Source organism: Bos taurus, chromosome 15 (assembly GCF_002263795.3).
Source record: "Bos taurus isolate L1 Dominette 01449 registration number 42190680 breed Hereford chromosome 15, ARS-UCD2.0, whole genome shotgun sequence".
In the NCBI taxonomy this organism is placed as follows: Eukaryota; Metazoa; Chordata; class Mammalia; order Artiodactyla; family Bovidae; genus Bos; species Bos taurus.
In genome coordinates, this window is record NC_037342.1 from 65,216,031 (window position 1) to 65,238,738 (window position 22,708).

The 22,708-nt window shown below is 42.8% G+C and overlaps 1 protein-coding gene across 7 annotated transcripts in view; it reads left to right on the forward strand.

The window, feature by feature from the left end:
- EHF (ETS homologous factor) overlaps positions 1–22,708 on the forward strand; it is an 88,001-nt gene that overhangs the window by 29,648 nt on the left and 35,645 nt on the right. For 5 of the 7 annotated variants that reach the window (XM_005216373.5, XM_024975071.2, XM_059874603.1 and 2 more), the window contains 5 exons: positions 2,404–2,472; positions 2,592–2,660; positions 8,027–8,089; positions 9,783–9,978; positions 10,082–14,201. In XM_005216373.5, the coding sequence (XP_005216430.1) occupies positions 2,404–2,472; positions 2,592–2,660; positions 8,027–8,089; positions 9,783–9,978; positions 10,082–10,181 (497 nt within the window). In that variant the 3' untranslated portion in view covers positions 10,182–14,201. Of the gene's footprint in view, positions 1–2,403; positions 2,473–2,591; positions 2,661–8,026; positions 8,090–9,782; positions 9,979–10,081; positions 14,210–22,708 lie in introns of those variants that run through there. The other 2 variants (NM_001038036.3, XM_015474848.3) reach the window with 2 other exon arrangements.

Below are 22,708 nucleotides of genomic sequence, written 5' to 3' on the forward strand. Positions count from 1 at the left end.
CTTCTATGACCTCTTAGTCTAGAGAACTCTGCAAGTCGCCCAAGTCCACAGGAACTGCCCCCGCCCCAGGGTCCCTCCCCATGCCCACATCAGCGAGAATATGGGCCACATGGGCCAACCACAGTCGGCCACAGGCCTCCCTGAGGCTTGCGTGCCAGTCACCAAGGACAGAATTTGACCTGGGGTGATTTGTGAGTCACTAGGGGCAGAAACTGGCCCCATGCAGTTATTTACTCTTGTATAAGGGGGCTGGTCTACCATTATTAAAGAAAAAACAATAGCTGCTAAGCATGTTAATTAGGTTTTCCAGCCCTGCCCTTCCCCCTCCACCCCCCCTCTCCACACCACCCCAGAGACCAGGGGTTGAGTTACCCTGATGGTTTGTGCTTTATGGGCCTGACTGCCTTAGAGGCAGGAATAGAACTTGGCCAAGAGGATGGTGCCCCCTCACCTCTAACCCCCGCTATTGACCAGACAGATAGCCCCAGTGCAAGAGCCAGGAGGTGGTACCAGAGAGGTCCCAAGTACTTGACAATTCCTCCTCGACCATCCAGACATTCTTGTGGTGCCAGTTCAGGAAAGCTGAGCTGAAGGGTGGGGAAGAAGGTGCACCCTGGGAGGAGGGGAGAGGAGGCTCATGCAGGGGCCAACACCCCCAAACCTCTTTTGGTTCAGTTTGTTTTCAGAGACAACAACAGGTGTACGAGGCAACCCAATGAGGAGAGAGGGTGTAACCCCAGGAGACTGGGCTTGGGGTGCCCAAGCACGTAGCTATTAGTTCAAATACCAGCTAAATCCCTATGTCGTAAACAAGAGGACTTAGCCAGTGAGTCAGGTTTTACACCATTTATGCTATAAAAACAAAATGAAATTCGGCCAGTGGCTTACCACCCCAGCCCTGAAATTCAGATGCTGGGCAGGAGGGAGCTGAGGGCATCTCCATCTGTGAGGAGGGGAGAGCAGGAAGTTCCTGGTGAGGATGAGGTGACAGCTCCTGCCAGATTGCTCAGCTCTTGCCCGGCCAGGAAAAAAAGAGATCTTCTGTTGGAGATCAGCCCAGATGTGGGGGGTGTGTAGGAGTTGGGCTGCTTTTGGGGTAGGTGGAGGGGAGTTTCCTTCGAGTCTGAAATCTAAAGAGTCAAGAGATGTGCTTATCCAGTACTCTGAAGAAAGAAAGAACTTCTTTTCCAAGATGAGGCAATGAAGCCCTACTCTTTTTTTTTTTTTAACTTTTTATTTGGTATTGGGACAGAGCCGATGAACCATGTGATAGTTTCAGGTGGACAGTGAAGGGACTCGGCCACACATACACATGTGTCCCTTCTCTCCCAGACCCTATTTCCATCCAGGCTGCAACGCAACACTGAGCAGAGTTCCATGCGCTATACAATAAGTCCCTGTTAACTACCCATTTTAAATACAGCAATGTGTACATGACCTTCCCAAACTCTCTAACTATCCCATCCACTCCTGGCAACTATAAATTCATTTTCTAAGTTTGTGAGTCTCTTTCTGTTTTGTAAACTCATTTCAGATTCCACATATAAGGGATGTCATACGGCATTTCTCCTTCTCTGTCTGCCTTACTTCACTCAGTATGACACTCTCTAGGACCATCTGTGTCGCTGCAAGGGGCACTATTTCATTCTTTTCAATGGCTGAGTAATAGTCCATTGTATATATGTACTGCATCTTCTTTATCCATTCTAATGAGGTTCTACTCTTAAAATCTGTTTATTTGATTCGGTTACAATCTCCTCGTCTTCTCTTCAGTTTTATTTTGAAAATTTTATGTCCACCCCTTAAGACTATTGGAGATGTCCTGGAGGGAGGGAGCTGTCACCCAACTTAAGAGTTTCACTCTGGATTTTAGCAATAAAGATTCTATGATAAGACTGAGCAGATTTTTTATGAAAGAAACATAATTAATTCTCCCAGGAAGATATTATTTGGAAAAGATGCTCATTCATCATGAAACTTTTTGTCCTTACCATTTTTTTAAACTAGTATAAAAGTATTCCGGTGACAGTACAGTAGAATGTATGACAATGCCAGGCCCCTGAGCTCCCCCACCCCCACGTGCAGACTGGAAACATCCCCAGGAAAGCACTGGTCTAGGAGGGGATCCCACTGTTGCAACTGCTCTCATGTCCCTCAAAATGCAACAGGTGTAGAACACCTGGATGAGGCTGTAACAAAGTCCATCTCCCCCAGGGCGCTGGAAGAAAAACTGGGCTAACATTATTGTAAATCAACACGTGACTGAAGTAGAATCTGATCTCTTCTCTCTGAAAGCCACCTTCTTGTCCCACACCTTTTTGATAAAGAACAGTGAGTAAAAACAGGCAAACTCCCCACTTGGGGAAGGTGACTGCTGACATTTCCATTTTCTGTCCTTTGTAGACCCTTCCATCATGAACACCTGGAAAGAAGAAAACTATTTATACGACACCAACTATGGTAGCACAGTAGGTAACTAACTCCCCAGCACTTAAGACCCCCTTTACATTCTGATTCTGTTTTTCTCAAAGCCAAAACTTTATGTTGTAAGGAGGGGGATCTTAATGTCCCTTATGTTTTCACTGCCACAGATTTGCTGGACAGCAAAACTTTCTGCCGGGCCCAGATCTCCATGACAACCACTGGTCACCTTCCCATTGGTAAGTTGTCCTGACACCCAAGGCTGAGTGTACCTCATACAAGCGCTTACTGAGAATTAACGAGAATTACCAATGTTATACATTTCCAGCTTTGCTGGGGTCCTTCCCAGTGAAGGTCTGGGAAAGGTTTATAAAATAACTGCTTTTGAGACCATATTTATCTATTGAAAATGATCATCAAAGATGCCTCTAGAAAAAGTGTTTTCCTCCTGTGAATCCAAATCACTCTCTTGTGACAAGAAAAACCCTCTTTTCAATAAAAACTTGCTTTTGTGAAATCATGTGATAAAATTATTAAGTGGGTATATTAGGGGAGAAGGCTCTATTTAATTTTCAACAAGCTGTCTTTGGCTTTAGAAAAAGAATGTCTCACAGTGGAATCCAGAAGTCAGTGAACTTAGGAAGATGGTCTCTGGGTTGAAGGTGCAGGAAAACTTCTGCACCTTCACTGAAAACTGAAGTGAGTTTCACTTCTGCTGAAAACTTCTAGAACCTTGGGAATCATGGGTCAGTTTTAAAGTCTGTGCTTGAAGGCTCATCAGGACTCTCTAATCAGTCAGACCACATGCACATTATGAGTTATGTTCATATTAGTTGTGTTCGAGATTGGATGTGTCTGGAGGCTATCCGTGACTCAGTCAAAGTCAAAATGAGTGAGAGGGTTGGTCTGTTGGGAGTCTGGGAGAGGGGCTTTCAGATTATTACTCTTCATCCACTTACAAATAGATCCATTGGTAGGAATGAGCGCACTGGGAAGGTGAAGAGATGGTTTCATGCCAACTCTTGATCTCATTGCAAACTTGTGGCTCTGTCTGGCTCTGTAAAATAGAGCTTAGACCTGTTACAAGTGACTCTATCTTTTCCTGGAACTTAATTTGGGGCAGCTTCAGAACTGGGATTTAAAAAGAGTGTTTGTGAAAGGCAAGAGTCAAACAACAACCCCTTCTCTCTCTCTCTCTCTTTTTTTTTTTTTTTTGGCTTTTGTTGAGTGTGTTTTTGAGAACTGAAAAAACGAAAGCTTTCAGTTTGAGGTTTTGTTCAGTTCAAGCCCCTTGAATGAGACAGGGCTGGGAGCCAGGGTAAGTGCTTCTGGAATCGAGGTGAAGAGCGAAGGTTGATTCATTTTTTGATTTCCCCCTCCGGAGCCCCGGTGGCCCATCCCATTGTCTGTCACTCTAAATATCTGCTGAAATTAGGGAACTAGATCAAACACTGGAAGCGTTCTGTGGTGGATTTGCCATTCTGGAGGAATTGAGCCAGTCAGGGTAAAATTTTGTTGTCACTCAGTTAAGACTAAGGTTTTCAGAACTGAAGAGACCACCCTCATCACCCTCTGACTTCCTGCCATGCTTCCTAAGGTACTGATCCCATGTCCTGAGTCTTTGGCTTAGGGCAGAAGATTGCAACTAAGAATGAACTTAAACCAGCCACTTCCCGAGCCTCAGCGGTAGTTAGATCTCGAGGCACCGGGGGAACCAAGAGCAGTCCTCACAGCTCTGCTGCCCTCACGCCGGGTGACCCGGCTCTCTTTTGCATCCTGACTTACCTGCTAGAATCTCAGAATCAATAGGGACCGATGTCTGTTTTCATGTTTGTGGGCTTCCCTGGTGGCTCGGGGATAAAGAATTCACCTGCAGTGCAGGAGGTGGAGGAGACATGAGTTTGATCCCTGGGTGGGGAAGATCCCGTGGAGGTAACGGGGAACTCACTGCCTTCTGAGTTCACTTACTCAACTTTTGAATAGTCCTTAAAATGAGCTTTATAAATCTACTCTCCTTCACATCCCTTGATTTTTAAAAAAAAATTTTTTTTAAGTTGATATGTTGTATTTTCATTTTTATTCAGTTCAAGAAATTTCCTTTCTTTTTTTCTGATATTGGTCATGTGGGGATCTTACTTCCCTGACCAGGAATTGAACCCATGCCCCCTGCAGTGGAAGTACAGAGACATAACCACTGAACCGCCAGGGAAGTCCCTTCATTGATTCTTAATCTCTTTATCCTGGATTCCTATCCTGAAATTGTAACAGGCTGAAAAAAGAGATAAGCCATTCAGGAGCTCTATCAGAATGATCACTTAATCAATTCAGTGTCTGGGTTGGTAAATTCTTTGGGGTAACAAGCCCTCCAGGTAGAATAGTTAATTACAGCCTTGTAAGGATCAATCCCTTTCAGAATAGTTTAGTCTCTACTCAATGGGACCAGGACCCCCTCACCCTGCCGCAACCCCCGAGCCCTGCCCCAAAGACCTGTCATTCGTCTGAGTCTTCAAATTTCCAGCTCCCATGAAATGGAGGGCAGTTAAGTATCTTTATGTGTTTTAATGCAAGTTACAAGCCACACTGAGGCGAGGCCACACATAAACTGATGCCCTCACTGATAAACACAGGTAGGGAAGCGGCCGTGTTTTGATTTCTCTGTCATCTGCTCATTTCATAAAATGGCTGCCGCCAGTGTTCCTGATCTGCCCGATAGTCCTCAAGCCAATCATGCCAACGCAGGCTTGATGTGTTTATTCACCGACTCGCTGAGCCTAGAGCGAGGGTGGCATGGTCTATTATAACACTGAAATTTGTATATCCCGTAAAGAAATGGCTCACAGCTGAATCATATGCAAATGTTTCTAATCTTTGCTTCTTGCGAAGCAACTTAGCTGAAGTCATGCTCTGGAGCTCTTCATAAACTTGTGCCTTGGTGCTGCCCCGGTCCAGACTGGACCTTGGCCTGAGGTGCCTGGAAGCAGAGCAGGAGAAAACCAAGCTGGACAACTTCCTCAGAGCAAACTATTATTTTATAAGGATGAGTCACTTAACCACACGGCTAACTTCAAAGGTTCTGACTTTTATTTGAGGGCCAGGGGAAGAGCCAGGGGGAGAGGCCATCATATTAAGGTGAAGTTTCAGATCAAAAGACTTTAGTGCTGAGGCAGGTGGGTGATTCTACAGCTTGCCCCCCACACACTGGGGACTAGAAGAGGCTGGAAGAAATTCGAGTTTTTTTGCCTGTGGCTGCATATTCTTCCATACGATGATGGTCACATTTCTATTGAGGGCTTTTTTTTTGGCTGAAGTTCTTCCTTAAGATGGATGGAAGTCTAGCTTGGGTAAATGGTTGACATCTTAAAGAGAACATTTCCTCTTGGTGTAGCTGGTCTGGGGGTTCTTAATCTGGAATCCATGGACAGCTAAATGACCCACAAACTCCTGAAACTGTTACAGAATTTCATGAGTGTACACACACATATGTGCCTTTTTCTGGGGAGAGGGTCCAAGGTTTCCAGTTTATTCATAAAGTACTTCAATCTCCCAAAGTAATTGATTCTTGCATTACATGTGCTTGCAACCCCTAAGTAAGGATTGAGGCCAATAAGCTGAGAGACACTTACACTTGGGTTTTTCTGACTTCAACCCTGGCTCTGAAATAATGGCCCTGCACCACTCCTGGATGCCATTTGAAAATAAGCTTTGCTTGTGGCCTGCTGGGTAAATGCCACTCTTTGTCTACAGAACAACGTGGCCCTGTCAGAGTGATGCATCACTTGGAAACCGGGGTGGGTGCCAACCTGTCGCAATATTGTCACATCCTGATGGGATGTCGCAACCTCACTGCGAAACCTACAGAGAGAGAGAGTGGAGTCTCCTTGCATTTTCTGTGAATTTGTTTTTCCAGGTTTCAGAGAAATCTGAGTCAGGTGCAAACCCTCCTGCTGACATTGTTGTAGTGGGGAGGGAGTCGGGGGTGAGTGGAGGGTGGCGGTGCATTTAACCACCAGAAAAAGAGGTTTCTCTTCTAACCAGATCTTATTAAAACTCTTTCATCCATCGCACCACGACTTTCAAGCTGCTGGGAGCTCTGAGTTGTGACAGTCTGGGTACTCAGATAGGTGAATGTGTCTATGCACGTTGGGAAATACAGAATCATCAAATTGGAATGACTTCTCCCCACTGACTAGAGTGTTGCAGAACTGAACCTGATTCTTGGCAGGGAAGGCATTTATGAAATCTGTTATGTGGCACCATCTTTGTAAATGGCATAGAATAGTGCTTATGAGTAAAACCTCTGGATCCTGCTAGCACTTTCCTCATAGGGTTATTGTGTGAATCACATAAGGTGCTTCATGTAAAGTACTGATCACAGTGCCTGGTACATAGTAAGTGCTAAAGAAACAAGAGTTAGTCTTTACCATTTTCATTAGGATCTAATGATGTTCAAACCTTATTGAACAATGGACCACTCTTGACAATCTCGAATGCTTGGATCCTCTTCCTTTGCCAGCAGTGTCGGTCTGATGAAAATGCTCTTGAAAGCCACACGTGGGTCAGCAAACCCTAAGTGAGGGAACTCTGATGTAATGCCCACAGAAGAGATGTGATATACTGGTCCAATTTCTTATCGGGATTGGCTACCACTTACAAGCAGCTCTGTATTCAAGTTGGCAGATTTTTGATGGTGGGATTTTTTTTTTTGGTAAGATCTGCTTTAGTTCTCCTGATACTGGACATGCCCACTGACACAAACACACACACACACACACACACAGAGGCATACACACAGACACACACACACTGCTAAGTCATTTAGTTTTCTTTTTAACAAGTTTTATTTCACAAATTTGCCTCTGTAATTTTCTCTTGTTGATAATCTCAAGGGTCACCATAATGAGTCATTTGTTAAACTAATTTGTGTTTCCACAGTCCACTGTGGCTCTCTGTGCTGAGCTCAGGCCAGTCAATGGCACCTTTGTCTGGCTGATTAAAATGTAACTTTGCATGCCAAAAAAGGCACTCCTTTGGCTTAAAAGTCATCTTTCTTTGTTTTAAATGTTTACATTTTGGTATTTCATTAAAAAAAAAAAAAAACTGATGACATAAATCCTTCAATGGCTTCTTATCTCTCACAGAATAAAAACTAAAATCCTCATAATATCCTATCAGGCCTTAGTGATCTGAACGCCACTGTTTCCCCTCTGCCCCTTGCTCACAGCCACACTGGCTTCCTTCTATTCTGTGCACATCAGCCTCAGGGTCTTTGAACTTCCTATTCTCAGGCACAGCAGGTTCTTCCACAAGTTCTCTGTGTGACTGTCTCCCTCACACCCTTCTGGTCCCCTTATCAGTTCTTCTGTGACCACCCTATATTTAATTGCGAATTATTCCCATTCCCACATGTCTACCCTTTTTTGCTTATCCTGAAATGTTTTCTCTGGAGCACTTATCATCTCTGCTCTGTTTTGATCATGACCAACTACATGAGCAGTGCCAGGCATGTAGTAGGTGTTTAATAAATCCTGATGAAATGAATGGACGAATGGAGATGACAATTGCAGGAAACAGGGAAATGAAGCAGTTCTCGTTGTCTTCTCTTTAGCAGAGTCACCTGATACGAAAAAGGAGCAAGACCACCCGACCAAGCCCCACACCAAAAAGCACAGTAAGTTGGCTGGCTTTCAGTTGCCTCCTGGCCGTTCCTTTCGTTCAAGTGGAGGGTTGCTGGAGGCCACCAGTTTTAAGGCAAACACTGCCTCTTCCTGCTGCCTGCATTTCTTCACCTCAGACTGGGTGGGGTGTGAAAAGAGAGGCATCACTTGCTGGCCAAGCAACCCCTCTGCAGTGGTTTCTCAAAGTAGAATTTCAATGGATATTTCCTCCTCACTCTGTTCTATTTGTTCTAACACTGAGACCTCTGTGAATGGGAACTTCTTACAGGCATGCGGTGGGCTATCTCCCTTTCTACAGAAAATAAAAAAAAAAAAGGGATGGGGTGAGGAGAAAGGTGGGAAGAAACAGCTGAGGTATATTCTTTTTTTCTTTTGCTGAATGTTGGCTTCTTTCTTTTGTTGAGTTACTGTTCCAAGAAATATTGTTTATTCTTAAGCATCAGCAGTGCTTTTGTGGAGCTATATTTCCCCCAATAATAAAATCTTATGAAAGTGTATGAAATACCAGAGATGTGGAGTTGGTGGGGAAAAGAGATCGAGGTGGTATAATCTGGAAATTGTAGTGGTTGGACATCTTTGCTATCTGCTACTCCACGTCATCCTGAAGGACTGAAGGAACACAGCCTCGCTAATTGGGGCTTGGGGAGGGAGTTGTGTGTCACAAATCCAATGGGGACAGAATTGAATTTGGTTGCTAATGTCATTACAGTTGCTGTTTTATTTTCAGATTGACTCCCTCAACCCCCGTGAGACCCCACCGCAATATATTCTAGGCCTAAGAGTTCTAGAACCCTGTGCATTTGGCTGACACACAATTGTTGGGTTGCAGCCGTCAAATTGGTTGAGGTCCTATTAATAAATAAAAGCGGTTGAGCATTGTTCTCCTGGGAAGTAACAAGTTGAAATGAGTCCCCAGCAATCTGTCAACCATATTTTGAAGGTACTCCCACTAGCCTAGGTGATCTAGGACTGATTTTTTACATTTGTTTTTTTTATTGAAATTGATTTACAATGTTGTGTTAATTTCTGCTGTACAGCAAGGTGATTCAGTTATACATATATATGTATGTATACACACACATTCTTTTTTATTATTTTATTTACTTTTTACCAGAGGATATTGCTTTATAATATTGTGGTGGTCTCTGCTGTACATCAACAGGAATCAGTCATATCTATATCTATATCTATATATCCCCTCCCTCTGCATCCTTTTTAAAAATATTTTTTCCATTGTGGTTTATTTATAGGATATCGAATATAGGTCCCCGTCCCATACAGTAGGACCTTGTTGTTTATTCACTTTATCTATAACAGCTTACATCTGCTAACCCCAACCTCCCACTCCATCCATCCCCAACCCCTTCCCCTTGACAACCACAAATCTGTTCTCTAGGTAAGACCTATTCTTTTGTCTTGGCTTTGCCGCTAATTTGCTTGTGTGACTTTGGTCAAGTCAGTTAAGTTCTCCATGCTTCAGCTTTCTGACTTGTAAAATTAAAAAATTCTGCTAGTTCATTCTTAAATACTCAGTACTGGAGATGCTGTGATATGGTGTCATAGATGGGTAGCAAGGTATTGAGTATTTCTTACTTGATGGAAGATGTTTCAACTCTAGGCTTCCTCGAGCTGTTCTTCGCTGTGACTTAAGCTGTGAATAAACTCTTCTTTTCCACTTGGCCTCAGATCCGAGAGGGACTCACTTATGGGAATTCATCCGCGACATCCTGCTAAACCCAGACAAGAATCCAGGGTTAATCAAGTGGGAAGACCGGTCTGAGGGCATCTTCAGGTTCTTGAAATCAGAGGCTGTGGCCCAGCTATGGGGGAAAAAGAAAAACAACAGCAGCATGACCTACGAAAAACTCAGCCGAGCCATGAGGTTAGGAGTTTCACGTCTCCGAACATGATAAGACCACGTGACCATTTGTTCCCGCAGCCATCTTAATTAGACCAGGCCCCTTACGCAATGTCTTTTGTTACAGATATTACTACAAAAGAGAAATTCTGGAACGTGTGGATGGACGAAGACTGGTATATAAATTTGGCAAGAATGCACGTGGATGGAGGGAAAATGAAAACTGAAGCTGCTGACACCTTTGAACATAAAGCTAAATAACCCCCGAAATGATAACCAACCATGAAGTTCCCGGACGTAAATATTTCAAAGACTACTTGTTTTCTGATATTTATGTACCACGAGGGGGAAAAAATACATCTACTTCTAACAGGAAGAAGGAACATGACAGTTGATAAAATGATTTTGTTACTTTTGAAGTATGTCCTATATGGGGAACAAACGTACACAGTTTTCTGTGAAATATGACGCTGTGTCTGGTTGTAATTTTTGACTCTATTGTGAACTTTTTTTCTGCTGCAAGAAGGACAGAGTCTTGTGCTTCTTGTTAAGAGAAAGAAAAATAATCAGAGGGCATTAAATGTTTTTATATGCAAAATGATTTAGGAAAAGGTGACGTGTCCTCCACACGTAAGCATTCATGTGGCCTCCTCAAGTGAGGTGGATGTGGTCGCCAGGATGAACTTCAGGGTCTCAGATTGATGGGATGAACCAGAAGGATGCATGGGATGTTTACCTTGACCTTCAGGCGTGAGCGAGTGGAGACTGAGGACTTCCACAGTCCAGGGTGGACTGTAATCACTGCATAATCACATAACTTTCCTGTTTAAATCAGAGAAGAATAATGGTGCAGGGGGCTTTATACTCATTCAGGAATGATTTACCTGGGGTGAAGTCTATCTTCCCTCCTCCTTCTCAACTCATTGGTGAAAAACTTCAATTGCCACCTCTGCTTACTTTTGGTTATTTAAGAGAAGGTCTGGCCTTGGTTATTTTTATATTAATTGCTTAAAAAATAAGTGGGAAAAGGAGATGATGAGTTTTCTCTTGTATTCCCATTGTCTGTGGTTTCAAAATTGGCACAACTGACATTTTTTGGCTGAATTCTTCTTCGTTGTGTATTATTTTGGCTGTAGTGTGTGTTTTGAGATGTTTAGCATATCTATGACCTATACCTTCTATATGCCAATAGCACTGTGGTCATCAAAGTTGCGACAACCAAAAATGTCTCTAGACATTGCCAAATGTCCCGCAGGTTGGTTAGGTGGGAGGATTGCCCTTGACTGAGAACCACTGGTTTAGCCAGTCAAGATGAAGATGGTGATTTACTCTCAGAACAACAACAACAAAAATCCCTGGAGTGAAGACTTTAAAGTCAACTTATTTTTCATTTTTAAAATGTTGTGACAGTGAGTTTAAATCGCTAGAGGGACTTCTTTTCAGAACCCCAGATGAAAGCTAGAATCAGATAACTTAAACAAGAGCTAACAATACAACACATTTTCAGTAGAATGACAAAACAGAGAAAAAATAATATTGTGGAAGGGAACACAGAGGAGAGAGAGGGAGACCGACAGAGAGAGGTTAGTGCCAGGGAGACACATTCGCAGATATTGCTTCTTATAATCTTTCCTCTTTGGGATAACCTTCCTGTCGCATTTTAACTCATTCCAAAGTGAATGCTGTCTTGCCTAGATTTGGATCTAGAGGAATGTTAAAACAAACAAACAAAAAAAGACTTCCTTAGAAATAAAGGAAGAAGAAAGAAAGGATGGAAGAGGAAAACGAAGGATGGTAAGGAAGGAAGATGGAAGAGAAAGAAAGATGGAAGAGAAAAACAGAAAACTCAGTTCAGGAGCTGTGGCCAGGAAGGAGTTAGAGACTTTCCTCAGTATCTGTACTTTGACAATGCTGAGTAGCACCTCTGGAGGTGACCAAGTCATGCAGAAAGAAAAACAACTCAGTTGTACCTTCAGAAGGTCATTCATCTCACTAAGCTGTGTTCCAAGGTCACTGGCCATCATGGCTCTCATTAGAAGGACGATGAGCAGCACAAATCTGAGACATTCCCACAAGAAAGACAAACCTTGCTCTCCAAGCAAGGCTATAGAACTGAGGCTTTCCCAGCAGTTGACCATACTTTCCACAGAAGAGATTAAACTTCCAGATATTTGAATTAATGTAAACATGTGAATGTTTGCATGTCTGTGTGTAGTTATTAAGAGACATCTGCTAATTTGCTCTCTGCTGTCCTCTGGCTTGGCCTATTCATCATCTAAGCTGCCTGGATCATTCTCTGAGCTCTCCCTTCCTCAAAACTGTAAGTTTCTCCTGTTCCTCCAAATTGGTCTTGGCTGTTTCTTCACCCTCTCTGTTGAAGAGCAACCCCTGCTAGGTAGTAAGTCTGGGATGTACTGACTGGAACACTGCAGATAATTAGCAGATTGTGTTATTTGTTGAAAGTGACGGTTTCTTGGCACCTGGTTCCTACTTAAATAGGTTGGCGTATTAAGTTCTCAGCATATATCTCTATTGTCTTGGCTTGAGTTTGATGCATTTTCTATGTGCTATTCGTGACTTGGAGAACTCAAGGTAATTGAGCCATGCCAACCTGGGGTGTGAACAGAATCTTTCCCACCCCAGTGTTGCAAGGGAGAGCAAAATCTCAGCAACAAGCCAGCCCCCTTCTTTTGGCAACTCACAGCTTCTTACTTGAGAAGCCCCCTTCTTTTGGCAACTCACAGCTTCTCACTTGAGAAGCTCTCATCTGAGCCAACACTCCTAAGATCACTACACATGGCCTCCTTAAACCCCTCTTACACTAAAGGCTTGGGCTCTTATTTTATTTTTGCATGGGAACCTGAGGAAGGAAATGTATTGCTAAGACTTTACTAGATTCAGATCATCTGGGGCCTCTAGATAATTGACTTGATGAAACGAGCAAAGCCCTGACCCCCAGCAACGTGCCTACAACTTCTGGAAGTTGCTTTCTGAGCAGCACAGACCAGGGCAGTGAGTTTTTCTTTGAAATGTGCTTGTTCTTTTTCAAACTCTTCTCTCGCTAGACTGTAAGCTCTGTGAGGGCAGGGATGATATCTTAGCAATACTGTTTTTTCAATACCTACATGAGATAGGTCCTTAGTAACTATATGATGAGGTAATGAATAAATGTCTTCTGGAAGACTCCTCGGATTGGGAGCCCACATCCATAATTGTGATATAAATTGTTTCTTTACTGGACAAAGAGCACAACAGCCAAAACTTCAAGGACTTACTATCTGTCAGATGAACATTTTACTGTGAGGTTCTTTACTTTGCCTTCCTACCTGTGCTGAAATAAAACCAAAACAGGTTATTTGGTTCTGCAAATCAGCCTATGTTGTGTGAGAATTCTGTCACCTCACTGGGAACTGTGAGAATTACCCGGTATATGAGAAGCCAGTCATGAACCTTGAACCTGTCTTAAACGATGAAGATTATGAATGTTTATATGATGTAAATTTCTATTTAAGTGTAAAGCAGTTCTAAGTTTTAGTATTTTGGGGTTGGTTTGTATTTTTTTTTCTTTTTGAAAAATATTGAGGGATCTTTTGATAAGGTTAGTCATGCATGTTAGATTTTAGTTTTCAAGTGTGTTGTTTTTCAAATGTATAAAATATAGGAGAAGTTAAAATAGTAAGAGAAAAAGGCAGTTATATTATTCTTCTATAGTTAAAAAAAAAAGTTTGTTGAGTGCCTACCTGTGTGCACAGCATGGAACCATCTTCGGGAGGAGTTTGTCTAACTATATGGGGTGTAAGAGAAACTCCAGAGGAGCCCATGGAATGGCTACTTCCTGTGTGAAAGAAAGTACGTGAGCTGAATTAGCCTCAGCATTGCTTCTCAGGATTCCATTTCTGGAATAAGAGAGAGAACATTGAATAAAAACGTGTTGAGACTGGGTGTTGCAAACCACTGAAATGTGTAAGCCTTCATGAGTTTAGCTTAATTGGGATTAATCTTTCTGTAACTGTCTACCTATTTCTTGCTTTTCTTCTCATCTGGCTTCTGGGTTGACATTTTTTGGGGAAGCAACCCTACTGCCGCTATTTTTTTTAACAATCAGAAACCTTGCCCTTGAAACTTCGTTAAATTAAAACTGAGTATTTCTGTTTTATGAAAGAATTATTTTTTTCAAAATACAGGTTTTTTTTTTGTTTGTTTGTTTGATGGGTCCCAGAAAACACTAATAAAAATTACAGAGACCAGCCTGTAACCGTGTGTTTGATGCTTCAACAAGCCATCCAAAACCAGGCTTAGAGGAATGCACTTAGTCTGTAGCAACACAACGTAGGCAGTTTCTGCATGTGTTTACTCAATAATCATCTACTGAGCATCTACTCCTACGGGCCGGGCATTGTCCTAGGCGCTGAATTACGGCAGAGAATGAAAGAGACAAAAAAATTCTGCTCTCGTGACATTTATGTTCTATTGGATGGAAACAGACAAGAAACAAGATATTGATAAACACAACATGGAGTATCAGAAGTGTAGTCAAGAGATGTAGAGCAAGGAGTGGAGTAGAGTGTGCTGGAGTATGGGGGGTGCTTGCAACTTTTGGCAGGGTTAGGAAAGATGGAAGGAAAGGAACCGTGGAGATAGCTGGGGCTGGCGGGGGTGGGGGAAGGGGATGGCACCCTATTGGAGGCACCTCAAATGCAAAGTTCCTGAGGTTCTTGACACCTGTTCCTGAGATATCCAAAGAAAAGGAGGGTAGTCTGTTTGCAAGATAGACTCAGCAATAGTAGGAAATAATGTTAGAGCTTGGAGGCCATGCTGAAGGCTCTAGTTTGAGTGAGATGGGGAGCCAGAGAGGAATGCCGTGCTCCATTGCTGGTTTGAAAGGGTCCTTCTAGCTGTTCTGTTAAGAATAAATTGCAGGAAGCCATTCAATGCTGAGTGTACATTCTTGGTGAAGGATGAACAAAGGGAGGCGGGAAAGACCACTGTCACATCCAGCTTTCCAATACCACACTTAAAAATATTTCCAGGCAGGACATGCGTTCTACCAGTTCATAGCATATTTCTCCTGGGGGTGCGGAGTCTGCAGTCCTTCAGTCACTTAAGTTCATAAGTCACAATGAAAATAACTTGGGGAAGAAGCAGTTGATCCCAGGAACTGGGATGTGTTCTTTGTATACATGATTGCATTTAATCTACATGCAATCTACATTGCATTTAATCTACTTGGCCCGCTTTATATAATTTCCATTTTTTTCCTGTTATATATAAATATTATCTTCAATTTTCAACTGAAGGAAATGAAGGTCAGAAAGGTTAAGTGGCTTTATTAAGGTCACATAGTTAGTAGTAATTGGTAGAACTGGTATTGTTCACTCAGCTCTCTTTTTCCAAAAGTCCACGTTCTTTTTTTTTTTTGGCTGTACCAGGCAACTTGCAGGATCTTAGCTCCCTGACCAGGGACTTAACAGGGGCTGTGGCAGTGACAGCACCGAGTCCTTACCACTGGGCCACCAGGGCATTCCCCCAAAGTCCATACTCATAACCCTAACATTTCTCTAATGTGTCAGAACACTAATGTCTTGTCTTACACACACACACACACACACACACAGAGTTTCATGGTTAAAGACATTGAGGAAATAGTACTGAGTCAAATGATGTATTACAGAGTTATTTATTGTGGGATTTTCCAGAGCCTTTGTGTTATGACGTGCATTGTGAATCTGTAAGAGAGGTAAAAAAGTGTTCCCAATTCTCCAAGCTTATTTGACAATGGAACTTTTTCATCAAAGAAGACTTCATGAAATCAGCACCCTTTGGAACACTATTAGGGAAATGATGATCTTTTGAGATTACCTCTCTGAGCTACAAGAAGCAGTATGTTCATTTTCAGGCCAAATTAGTATGCTGATAATATTCAAGCACATCAAACTCGGCCCACTTTATATAAATTCCATTTTTCTCCAAGGAAGAGAAATTCCCTCATTGCCTTGGGAGTTATTTGCACTGACACATTTCTCAGTAATCATGAAGATCTTGCAGAGTGTCTCCTCTTTGGGAAACAGGAACTCTCCTGAATTTTAATCTTTAGAAATATCTGTCTGTCCAAAACTATAGGTGCTACCCACATGTGGTGATTAACATTTAAGTTAGTTAAAATTATGTAAATGAAAATGTAGCTTGTTAATTGCACTACCATATGTGTAGTCACATATGGTTAAAGGTTTCTCTATTGGATAAACAGATATAGAACATTTCTATAATCAAAGAAAGTCCCAATGGACAGCACTGCTCTAGAATCTGACTTGGGAGGATGGGGTAAGGGTGGAAAGGGGAAAGGGTAGTGAGCAAAAATAATCAACAGTGAAATAAGATCCACTAAGCCTTAGAAACCAGAGGTGACCCTGAATTCTAGAGAACAAAAAATTAATAAAGATCCAAAGCAAATATCTCTGTGTTTGCTGGAATGGTGACAGTTATCTACGAGTGCAAACAAGTTCCATGCTGTCAGTGGAGTCTTGGAGTGGGAGGAATTGAGTATGCTTATCTCCAAGTCCCACAAATATTTTATAGTTCAGTTCAGTTCAGTTCAGTCGCTCAGTTGTGTCTGACTCTTTGTGACCCCATGAACCGTAGCACGCTAGGCCTCCCTGTCCAACACCAACTCCCGGAGTTCACTCAAACCCACGTCCATCAAGTTGGCGATGCCATACAACCATCTCATCCTCTGTTGTCCCCTTCTGCTCCTGCCCTCAATCTTTCCCAACATCAGGGGCTTTTCAAATGAGTCAGCTCTTTGCATGAGGTGGCAAAGTATTGGAGTTTCAGCTTCAACATCAGTCCTTCCAATGAACACCCAGGACTGATCTCCTTTAGGATGAACTGGTTGGATCTCCTTGCAGTCCAAGGGACTCTCAAGAGTCTTCTCCAACACCACAGTTCAAAAGCATCAATTCTTTGGTGCTCAGCTTTCTTTATAGTCCAAATCTCACATCCATACATGACCACTGGAAAAACCATAGCCTTGACTATACGGACCTTTGTTGACAAAGTAATGTCTCTGCTTTTTAATATGCTGTCTAGGTTGGCCATAACTTTCCTTCAAAGGAGGAAGCGTCTTTTAATTTCATGGCTGCAATCACCATCTGCAGTGATTTTGGAGCCCAGAGAAATAAAGTCAGCCACTGTTTCCCCATCTATAATGTGAATGTTCCAAGAATGTGGCTCTCTGGTTGAAAATTTTGGTAGTGAGGAGATATCACTGAAATGGGAAGGGAAATGAAACGTCCAAAATAGGAATAGCTGATACTGCCACTGTCAGCGATAAATGCCATGAATACCATTTTCTTCCTACTTTTCAAGACCAACTTCTTGAGTGAGTAGTTGACCAATGGTGGTGGTGGTTTAGTCACTCAGTTGTGACCCCACGCACTGTAGCCCACCAGGCTCTTCTGTCCGTAGGATTTCCCAGGCAAGAATACTGGAGTGGGTTGCCATTTCCTTCTCCAGGAGATCTTCCTGATCCAGGGATTGAACCTGTGTTTCTTGCCTTAGCAGGCGGATTCTTAACTGTTGAGCCGCTAGGGAAGCCCAGTTGACCTATAGACTCTATTTCCTTATGTGTCAATTCTCTTCTGTTAACCCATAATCTGGCCCCTGTTCAAGTCACTGAAAATGCCCCCTGAAGGTCATAGTCAAACTCATCGATACCTCTGGGACTTGGTTTCAGTTGTTCCCTTCACCTAAAATACACTTTTGACAGCCTTGTGGTTGGTAGATTCCTAAAGCCACCTTTGTTAATCACTTGAGCTTTAGGTCCTCACCCACCTTCTCCATGACTTGCTATTGTACTATCCTTATTTTATCTTCTTTTTAGAACTATCACTGCTTGAAATTATATTTTTAGGACATTAGGTTACTCTTACATTATTTATATTCCCTGCTAGAATGGAAGCTTCAAGAGAGCAGGTATCTTGTCCACCACATTCACCAACATATTCCTAGCGTTAGGATGTGCCTAACATATGTATCTGGCTCAATGAATATTTGTTGAATAAATGAAGGACTTTTTTTGTTTTCGAATTCCAAGACCTTTCTTTTGACTTCATGGTTTTTGATATTGTGGACCTCCCTCTCTACTTTGGAAAAGATGCATTTCCTTTGCTGCAACAGTTTTCTTCTCTTGCTTTCCTCATTCTTCAGTTCTTACCCTTCCCATCCTTCTAACGACATGTGTTCCCCAAGATAAGATCCTTAGCCCTTACCCTCGTCTCTTTACATTCTCACCCTCAAAGCTTAGGCTCTTGAAAGCTCAGTTTAGAGACTTTGTGATGATATGAGGGATGAACAGGCTATTTTCTTTCTGGTCCTGGCTTCAACTCTAACTGGCTGGAGACTGTGGTCATGTCATTTAACTTCTCCATTTTTTAGTTTCTTACTCTCCTAAATGGAAATACACACTTAATTCACAGCAGTGCTGTGGGAATGGAGTGGACAGAGTCTAATATTTATGGAGGGTTTATACAGATGGACACTGTGCTAAACACTTTGCATTTGTTTATTTATTTGTTTCTTTAAATCTTTGCCCATGAGATAGGTTCACTGTTCTTTCCATCTCATAGTTGAGGAAACTGAGGCTTAGAGAGGCAAAGAATCTTACCTGACTTCACCCTGCCGGTGTGTGGCAGAGCTGAGATTTGAACCTCTGCCTGAGTGGTAAAGAACCCACCTGCTAATGCAGGCAGATGTAAGAGATGCCAGTTTGATCCCTGGGTCAGAAAGATGCCCTGGAGTAGGAAATGGCAATCCACTCCAGTTTTCTTGCCTGGAGAATCCCATGGACAGAAGAAGCTGGCATGCTGCAGTTCATAGGGTCATGAAGAGTGGGACGCAGCTGAAGCCACCCAGCATGCACGCACACACTGGCTGAGTCCAGAGTTGGTGTCTCAATCTGATGCTCTATTGCCTCTCTTGGAGAGTGCTGTGAAAAGAATTAACCACTAAGAAATGTAAACGAATTATTACTAAATTTGTGACGACTCTAAGATAGGTATTTAAGGTCTTTAGTCTGGGAACCCAATGATCTCTAACCAACACGGTTGTTTTCAAGCCATTTTACCTTGTGTTAAAGTCATACTTGATCATTCCTAGCCAGAGATGATGATTCAAAGAGTATTCAGTGTCTGATCTGCCTTAAGATCTCAGTCCCAGAGATGCTTGGAGCTGGAAGATCATTTGGTTCAAACTGCCATCAGAAACCCCGGAGGAGGAAATGGCAACCCACTGCAGCACTCTTGCCTAGAAAACCCCATGGAAAAAGGAGCCTGGCAGGCTACAGTCCATGGGGTTGCAAAGTATTGGACATGACAGAGCAACTGAGCATGCGAGCACACACACCATAATACAAGTGCAGAGAACTTAATATACAGACCCAAGGTGGTCACCCAGCCTCTTAACTAAGAGCAGAAGCCAGTTTCCCAATTTTTCTGTTCACGAATCTTTTCATGCAAATGTGAGCTTTCCTGATTGTGGATTCCACCATCCTCCGCAACATGGAGATATCCTTTACAAAGTTTTTTCTCCTGACCTCCATGGTAATGCCATGTGACCTTCTTATGCTGACCCTTTGAATCTTACACTGGTTCTTCAACATCACCTCCCCTCTGGGTCCCAGACAGGCTCAGTAGGACAAATTGCACATCTTGGATGTCAGTAGAAGAGCAGATGTGGAACCAAAGGAACAAAGTCAGAGCTGCTAAAATGTGATGAATGCAGAGATCCCTAGCACTGGGAAGGAAGGAATATAAGAGATTATGAAATCTGGTAAAAATTCCATTAATCACCAGCTCTCTGACTTCACATCTTGGCATCACTGTGTGTGTGTGTGTGTGTGTGGTGTGTGCTGAGGCACGTGTGGGCACGTATATGAGCCTACCCTCCTCTCTCTCACTCTCTGTATTGCTTTCAGAGTCCCTGTTTCTTTCCCATACCTTCCCTTCCTCTTGCTCACCAATCCCTTTCAGACTCCTTCCCTCTCCAAACCTGTCTTTCCAGGTTGCTGAAAGACGGGGAGCTGACAAGACGACAGTTCCAGTCCAGGGCCCGGAATGGTGCCATGTCTCTGAAAGCCTCAGTGGTGACAATAACAAATGGTATTTACCCAAGAGTTATTAACACATCAACTGTTCTCCCCTTGACTATTTAGTCTTGTCATTCAGCACTAATGGACTTTTCCAATGGCAAACAGAGAGACAAAAAGGAAAGCAAACAGTGGATTCACACTTGATAGAGCCGGTGATCCCTGCTGAAGCTGTGAAAACAGAGGCGATCTCTTCATTTTGACCTGAGGACACGCCTCACCTGAGTGGGGAGGGAGACACAGGATTCCGGGCTTGTGATGGACTCTCCACTGAGGTGTCCTGTGAGAGGGAAAACAAGAAGTAAAGAATGTGGTGGCTATGTGGTACTGGGGGAAAAGGGCTTCCCACAGTCAACAATTTTCAGCTCCATATGGATCTCCATGGCATCCCGGGTGCCATGCACTGCACTAGAGGCTGCCACAGTCTTGCTGCTTAAGACACAGTACAAGGCAAGGTCAAATGACTGGTCCAAGTTCACACAGCAGGTTAGTGTATGAGCCCCTTGACTTCCTGTTATTACACCACTGTTCTGCATCCACCATTGATGTTCCTTCTTTCTTGAGAAAGGAGATATCTTTAAGTCACTGAGACTGGAAAACAGGCTAGTAGAATAAAAAGTACAGGCTTCTGAATGGGAATAATCCAAGTTCCAAATCTCATACCTTCACTGGCCAGCTGGGTGACCTCGGTGACCAATGACTTAAGCTCTAAACCTCCGCTTCCTCATGAACAAGCAGGTGTTCTAAGCTGGTGCTTATAATTTCTGGGGGAGACAGCCAATTAACCAGCATATTACATGGCAAAGCAATCCATAATAGGGACTTGCAGGAAGATGGGACCTGGGTTCCAGGCATGGCTAACTGGCCATGGGCCTTTAGGCAAGTTTCTTAAATGCTCTTGCTTTGGTTTCTTCATTTGTAAGTCAACAGGTTGAACTAGATCATGTCTGAGGTTGTCCCAAATAGAAAGTTTCAAGAATTTATGAAATTAAGTTTGAATGTAATCTGAAATATATTTAAGTATTTATGATTCTGCCCTGGGAAGCATTGGTGAACTAAGGTAAACGTGAAATTATCTCTGATGGTTTTGTAAGGCTGTGGAAGTGAGGGGAGTCGAGACAAAAGCCGCAGAGCCTGGATCCTTGGACACATGTGGTCAACTCCAGAGAAAGCTGCCCTTCAGGATCTAAGAACCATATCTCCATCTGGGAAAGCAGCTCCTGGGAATATGACTCAAGGGTAACAGTGAGGGCTGATATTTATGGAGTGCTTACTCTGATAGGGAGCGTACCATACACTTTACTTATATGATCTCATTTAACTCTATGAAGTAGGTAAATAGCATTGTTACCATCTTTCCCTTGGGAGGAGGAAGTGGAGACTTAGTATGATTAAACAGTTTGCCCGGATAGCAGAATTGGAACTTGAACACAGCTCCCAAGCAATGACATTTCTATTGCATGAACCCTTAAGCTGCTAGAGGAAGAATGTCCTGAAATTTAAACAGCTGAGCAAAGTCCCTTCTTTTGTTGAGTAGGCTTTCTTAGAAACAGGAAGTCAAATTTTGCCAAAAATGCAAAAATAAACAGCTTCCTGGGGCATTGAGTGTAATTTGAAACTCAAAACTCATGATAGATATCATCTTTTCTTGAGGTTAGTTGGTCCCTGTAATGCTAACGATAGAAAATTCTGAAAGAGATGGGAATACCAGACCACCTGACCTGCCTCTTGAGAAACCTATATGCAGGTCAGGAAGCAACAGTTAGAACTGGATATGGAACAACAGACTGGTTCCAAATTGGGAAAGGAGTACGTCAAGGCTGTATATTGTCACCCTGCTTATTTAACTTATATGCAGAGTACATCATGAGAAATGCTGGGCTGGATGAAGCACAAGCTGGAATCAAGATTTCCAGGAGAAATATCAATAACCTCATATATGCAGAAGACACCACCCTTATGGCAGAAAGCAAAGAGGAACTAAAGAGCCTCTTGATGGTGAAAGAGGAGAGTGAAAAAGCTGACTTAAAACTCAACATTCAGAAAACTAAAATCATGGCATCCGGTCCCATCACTTCATGGCAATTAGATGGGGAAAAAATGGAAATAGTAACAGACTTTACTTTCTTGGGCTCCAAAATCACTACAGATGGTGACTGCAACCATGAAATTGTTGCTTGCTCCTTGGAAGAAAAGCTATAACAAACCTAGACAGCATAAAAAGCAGAGACATTACTTTGTCAACAAAGGTCTGTCTAGTCAAGGCTATGGTTTTTCCAGTGGTCATGTATGGATGTGAGAGTTGGACTATAAAGAAAGCTGAGCACCGAAGAATTGATGCTTTTGAACTGTGATGTTGGAGAAGACTCTTGAGAGTCCCTTGGATGGCAAGGAGATCCAACCAGTTCATCCTAAAGGAGATCAGTCCTGGGTGTTCATTGGAAGGACTGATGTTGAAGCCCAACCTCCAATATTTTGGCCGCCTGATGCAAAGAGCTGACTCATTTGAAAAGCCCCTGATACTGGAAAAGATTGAGGGCAGGAGGAGAAGGGGATGACAGAGGATGAGATGGTTAGATGGAATCACTGACTCAATGAACATGAGTTTGGGTA